The sequence below is a fragment of the Zootoca vivipara genome, chromosome 12 (genome assembly GCF_965207765.1).
Source record: "Zootoca vivipara chromosome 12, rZooViv2.hap1.1, whole genome shotgun sequence".
NCBI classification, from domain to species: Eukaryota; Metazoa; Chordata; class Lepidosauria; order Squamata; family Lacertidae; genus Zootoca; species Zootoca vivipara.
Genome location: NC_142595.1, coordinates 28,410,019 through 28,416,815, shown reverse-complemented (window position 1 = coordinate 28,416,815; position 6,797 = coordinate 28,410,019). Strand labels below are relative to the sequence as shown.

Sequence of the window (6,797 nt, the reverse complement as noted above, 5' to 3'; positions counted from 1 at the left end):
TGCACAGAATGGTTTTCTAATCATCATTTTTAGCTATGGGACAAAGATGAGGGGGATTTACTAATTCAGTCCCAAATTCTGAAGGGCATTTCTCGTTTAATTATATATATGACAAGGTTTCATCCAAAAGAGACAGTTTCTGTCTTTTAGGGTTCTCTGCTCTAGCATCTGTTGAAAATCCAATAGCGACAGGATAAATTATTGGGCAAGTGTCTGATCTTCGGTCCTAGTCTTCACTAACTCTTGCTTTCATTTAATGGGGCCATATGCTCCCTCATATCAGGGTAGGAAAGTGCCAGATAATAAGAGCTCCGCTTATTCCCCAGGCCATATCATAAGGAATGCCCAAGAGAACAAAATAATAATAATCTCTTGACAGAAAGTGCAACCTTGAAGAAAATAAAACCCTTAAGCTATGAAGTTGTTAGATGTAGTTCTCTTTATTTCAGAGCATTCAGTCACTCATGTTGCTGACAGACATAGTGGATTATGGTATCAGTCAATGCGGTAAGTATACAAAAACGTAGGACACAATATCCCAGGCTATAGTCATTGGAATACATATCTCATACCAGCGCTCAAATCTTTTTCAAATTGTTAGATCATTGTTTACAGTTACGCAGAGGAACTGCACTTAGTAGCACGTGCATCTGATTATCAATTAGATCTTCTCAATCTTCTCCAAAAACTCAGTTATTTTTTTCCACAGGATTTTTAATTCAATTTATTTTGAGACATAAATATAAATGAGTAACTATGGGCAAGTGATTGTTATAGCATGGGTATGTGGTTGGCTAGGCAATTGAGTCCAATGTCCTGCTGCAATGCACTGTTCCATACCTAGATAACACTATGCAATTTTAACTCCAAAGTGCATCGCACTGAAAAACATGCCCAGACATATGCATTTCTCGGTTGGATTAGAACTTTATTATGCATTTGCACATGAGCTGGCCTGAAGGTTGACTGTCTTCTTTAAAAACTGTAATTTCATCTGCATACGCGCAGTTGGTCACTCACAGGGCTCCTGCCTCTGCAGACTTTGAAATCAGTGCAGCAAGTCCTATGGGGAGCAATGAGTACTGTGTTATCCCTCTCGCACTGAATTTTTATGCCTCATATGTACATTTTATGTATTTTATGTTCAATTACTCCTAAGACTCTAAGAATAAACTATATCAAAGCATGTGAAACGTTCATAAAATACATAAAATTACACAAGAATAATGGCATGTGATTAGTAGGAATGTACAAATGTGCCTCAATCCACTTTATTCTGGTATTTGAATTTAAAGCAAAGATTTATGGAATGGGTGGGGAAAGATGAACTAAATTCAATGTGCATTGTAACAAGGGAACTGCACACTACCTAGTTGCTATTAAGCAAATGGAAGCATTTTTTGAAATACAACTCAGCTTGGACCACCTCGTGTTTTGCCACCCTTGGAATTTTTACATAAAGGTGTAGATTTTTATGTAGGGTTGCCATATTTTGAAGACCAAAAAAAGAGGAAATCTGGTGTACGGACATTCAGAAAGTGCCTTGATTCATGCATGCCAAACGATAGCTACCATTTTGCCTAGGTCCATTTATCTTATCAATTCATACTGAAATAAAATGTGTGAAGGTTAAGCAGATTGTTAATTTGTTTACCAAGTGTGTGTCATTATCACATTTTCCTGCTAGGAATACCATAGCTGCCATGATTGTATTTCCATTGCTATTTTTCTCTTAGGTAGCCACCTTGATAAATCAAACTGCCATCACAGAATTCACCCTCCTGGGATTTGGACATCATCCTGAACTACAGATTCTGTTCTTCTTGATATTTCTGAGCATCTACATTATAACCTTAATGGGGAACCTTCTCATTGTTGTGTTAGTTGTGAATGATAGACATCTTCATACACCCATGTATTTCTTCCTGGGGAACTTGTCCTGTTTGGAGATTTGCTATTCCTCAACTATTCTGCCCAGAATGCTAGTCAGTTTCCTAACAGAGAATAGAACCATTTCCTTTTCTGGCTGCTTTATACAATTATATTTATTTGGTTTTCTGGTGACTGCAGAGACATGTCTCTTATCTGTGATGTCATATGATCGGTATTTAGCAATTTGCAAACCACTGCAATATTCATTCCATATGAACAGCAAGGTCTGCATGTCTTTAGCAGCAGCATCCTGGATAAGTGGTTGTTTCTCTGTCTCTGTAGTAGTCATATGGATGACACAATTAACTTACTGTGGTTTCAGTGGAATTGACCATTTCTTTTGTGATTTTATACCTCTCAGTAAGTTGGCCTGCACTGACACTTCATTGATTATGGTGATAGCCCTTATGTTATCTTTCTTTTTCACTTTCCCTTTATTTATGTTGACCATAGCATCTTACATTTGCATAATCTCAGCCATTTTGAGGATCTCCACCACTTCTGGGAGGCAAAAGGCATTTTCCACTTGCTCCTCTCATCTTATTGTAGTCACCATTTTCTATGGGTCCTTAATGATTGTTTATGTCCTCCCAGATGACCCCAAACTGAGAGGCTTAACCAAAGTGCTCTCTACTTTCTACACGATCCTTACACCAATGATCAATCCCCTCATATACAGTTTAAGGAACAAGGAGGTTAAGGCAGCTTTGGAAAAACTGGGCCAGACATGCATGTTGTCCCTTAGAACTTAGAAAAGCAAATTATCTAAGTAGGACTAGATATGTAAAAAAAATACAAACACAGAAATAAGTTCTTCTTGTTTTAATTCTTCTTTTAATTGACTGTATAAATAATGAGAAATAAAATGTGATGGATATTGAAATAAAAAACAGATCATAGGATTGGATTTTCTTTGAATTTTGTCTCTCTGAACCAGAGTAGGCAACACAATTTCTTCCAAATGTTGCTAGACTACAACTCACATCTTCCCTGCTACGTTAACAACTGGGACTATTGTTCTTTGGACAATATGTGAAGGACACTGCATTGGCTATCCCTGGTATAAATTATTCATTCAAGCTCAACTTATGTTGTAACTTTTATTACCATTGTATATATGCCTATTTAACACACATATCTAAATTCCAAATTATGGCAAATATTTACTTCGTGAATACTTGATCAATTGATATGATAGTTGTATTGAAATCAATGTGACTTAAGTTATCACCAACCTAAGTCACATTGATTTCAATGTTTCTACTCTAAGCATGGTTAAATCTGGAACCAACTCATTCTGTAATCTAGATTCTGTCAGAACATGGATGGAATGCTTGAAAATTAATTTTAATCCAGAGCTATGTAAAGATTAAAAATACATTGGCACTTATATGTTAACACACTTTCTAAAGCAGTTGGTTAGCCACTGTGAGAACAGATGATTGGGCAGAACTTGGCCCTCCAGCTGTTTTGGGACTACAATAAGGATGATGGGAGTTGTAGTCCCAAAACAGCTGGAGGGCCAAGTTTGGTCACCACTGTTCTAAAGGATATAACAGTCAAATGGGATCAGACCAAAGGTCATCAAGCCCAATCATCTGTTCTCACAGTGGCTAACCAAATGCCTATGGCAGGGAAAGCCAATGTTATATCATTTTTTTTTTTTTGCACCACATTGCATCAAAAGTTTGGTGGAAAGTTGTAGACCACAACATCTGGAGAGCACCATGGCATGAGTGCGGCAGTACTTTATTGCTCATGATTCCCGGCAAATAGAACCCATTTTTATGTAGCTAAACTTTTTATGTAGAGAAGAAGTCCTTTGAATTGCCACTAGCTATTGTAGTTTATACACAGTGGATATCAAGCATTAAAAACAAACAACTGCAGGTTTCCTATGGGTCAACTACTGTAGGAACAAGATTCTGCAGTAGATTGACCTTTGCTCTAATGTAGCATGGCTCCTCTTTTGTTCAGAACAGCTTTACACTGGAATTAGATTGCAAAGAAGCATTCATAATGCATCCTGGTATGGGATAAAAGTCTCAGGAATGTGGACAACTTACAATGGACTTAAATTGACATCAGCTCACATTTGAATCCCATAAAATCATTGAGCTATGTGTTTAGTCTTAAAAACTCAAAGTGCTGAAAGTATAACAATGCAATTTTGTAAAAATGCACTAGGTTCGAATGCTCTGTAACCCTATGTGTCTTTCAGAAGACTCATGTATCTCTAGCTATGGATTCCTCTAATGCTCAATGAACCTGGTGCTGAAAACACATTCTAAGCTTGCAAGAAATCCTAGGAAGGAGACAATTATTCTTGATTCAATTTTGTTGTACACCAAACACTTTGTAAAAACTTTATTTAACACTTAGTGTGGGGAAAGTAAACTCCACCAAGATATTGTAACACCTTTAAATAAATATATACTTCCTTTTAAATTAAGAATTATACATAAGCAAAGAACTTTACTTATTACACAAAAAATATGTCAATGATTAAAATAAATTGCATTACACACAGCAATTAGGCACATATTTAAATATGGGTGACAATCAAGAAAAGGTGTGTATGAAGAAAGGTTTAGTTACATTATAGGTATATATAGGGTTTATATCACTCTGTCAAGTCTTCCCATAAGGAATCCTAGGATTTCTGAGCTGATGTGGGAGAGAAATTAATTTCCATTACCAAATTTGCACTTCCAAAATCAATACATGAACCAAGAAATAGATGTTCTTTGAAAGTTGCACTTCTCCAAAGTTTGTGCTGCAGCTGAGAACATGTACAAACATTCAGGCAAAAGAAGTGTACAAAAGTGAAAATAGCAAATAAAATTGTGTTCTGTGAAATGAAAACTGCTTGCAAAAAAGCTAGGCAAAACTTTGTACAAAAATTTGCATATGCAGAGAAAAGTGTGCAAAAACGTGTAAGAATTTTCATGAGAATTTAAAAATAAAAGACAAATGGGGGCAGAAATTTGGTGAATTGGATTATGACTGGAAAAAGGAGAAACTGAGAGAAATCAAAATTTGACAGATTCATCCAACTGCAAATAGTTGGATGATAAAAAATTGTCTGGTAATTTTCACCACGCAATTACACTTCCTGTGGTTGGAGCAAGTGAATGATTTTAAGCCTTTTAGGGAATGAAGGGAGAATAAGAGAATAAAGGAGAGGGTTTGAGAATAAAGGAGAGGGTTTGAGAATAAAGGAGAGGGTTTGGTTAAACTCGCTTGCTCGAAAAAACTCAGGGGCTTGAAAAAGACGGAAGGATTTTAATAGACTATTGGATAAGATCTGGACTTGATTGATTAGAAAGCACTGAATATAAGAGAACTAGGCTTTCTGAGTCTGAAGTATGGGAAGTCAAATTTAAATTTGTATAATTCGGCAGAAGATTTGGATTAATTGTTTAATTGATATTTGTATAATTTGTATAATTTGAAAATGGATTAGATGTTTAAATTGGAAAATCTAATAAAAATGTTTATTTTTAAAAAAAGAGAATAAAGGAGAGAGAGAGATTTTGGCACCAGGATTTTGGCTGGCCCCACTCCTGGGCACAGGGCATGCACGCCGCCCCAGACGCCCAATCAGCTTGCTCCACCACTGTTTGGCACATCAGAGCTAATGAGCATTTTGTCTATATATTTTCTTTTCTACCAGCAAACCATGATCATAGCTCCAATATTTTTAACAAAGACCCGGTTTTTACTCATCAACTTCTTCAAAGCATCCTTTACCTCCTTATTCCTTAAGCTATAAATCATTGGATTGAGCAGTGGGGTGACTACTGCATAAAAAACTGATGCCACTGTATCTAGCTTAGAAGGAGAAGGGGAAATGGGTCTTGCATATATGAAGATAACTGTGGCATAGTAAATCACCACCACAGTAAGGTGTGAGCCACAAGTGGAAAAGGCCTTTTGTCTCCCACTGGCTGAGGGGATCCTAAGTATGGTTGAGATTATAAAGATATAGGATACCATGGTGAGCAAGCAGGTGCTGAGGATGACAAAGGAAGCAAGAACTGTGACTAGGGTAGAGCTGACAAAGGCATTGCCACATGACCGCCTCAACAGGGGCCCAGCATCACAAAAGAAATGGTGAATCTCCTTAGGCTCACAGAATGAGAGCTGGGAGATGAGGACAATGGGGAGCAAAGGAGCCAGAAATCCACCCACCCAGGCTGCTGTCACCAGCCATGTAGTTACTTGCAAAGTCATAAGAGTCGGATAATGAAGAGGACGGCAGATGGCCAAGTAGCGGTCATAAGCCATAGTAGCCAGGAGGAAGCATTCAGTGGAGCCCAAGGCAAAGAAAAGGTAGAGCTGGGCAATGCAACCTGCCACAGTGATTGTACTCCCACCAGCCAGGAAGCTTTCCAGCATCTTTGGCACAGTGGAGGTGGTATACCAGATCTCCATGAAGGAGAAGTTGCCAAGGAAGTAGTACATGGGTCGCTGCAGTTTTGGGTTTGCCTTAATGACTGAGATGATGATGATGTTGGCAGTAACAGTGAGAACATAGGTGGCCAAGGCTAGGGTGAAGAACAGCATGGAAATCTGTGGAGAAGCTGGGAACCCCAAGATGACAAACGCCTTTACCACACTCCTGTTGGAAGATTCCATGTCGACATTCTCTCTGGTTAGCAAAGTTGTGGAGGAGTGACAAAGGGAACAAAAAGGGGAAAGATTAATGTGCTATATTTAAGAAACTTTATTTACATCTGTTATTAGGAATGTCAGAAATGTGAGGAATGTGATGAACAGGGATGCAGAACCAAATTGTGTCCCTTCAGACTTCTCTATCTACATTCCTAAGTCTACACTTCATGTAGCTGATGCGAAAAACA

The 6,797-nt window shown here is 37.9% G+C and overlaps 2 protein-coding genes across 2 annotated transcripts; one reads left to right on the top strand and one right to left on the bottom strand.

The window, feature by feature from the left end:
- Positions 1 to 489: 489 nt before the first annotated feature.
- On the top strand, positions 490 to 2,684 carry LOC118077897 (olfactory receptor 8I2-like). The gene is made up of 2 exons (XM_035101621.3): positions 490 to 507; positions 1,737 to 2,684. Exons 1-2 carry the CDS (start codon positions 490 to 492, stop codon positions 2,682 to 2,684), a joined length of 966 nt encoding a protein of 321 aa, XP_034957512.3.
- Positions 2,685 to 5,601: 2,917 nt separating this feature from the next.
- LOC118077896 (olfactory receptor 6F1-like) lies at positions 5,602 to 6,585 on the bottom strand. Its single transcript, XM_035101620.2, has one exon. The coding sequence runs from the start codon at positions 6,571 to 6,573 to the stop codon at positions 5,602 to 5,604; it is 972 nt and encodes a 323-aa protein (XP_034957511.1). The 5' UTR covers positions 6,574 to 6,585.
- Positions 6,586 to 6,797: the final 212 nt, after the last annotated feature.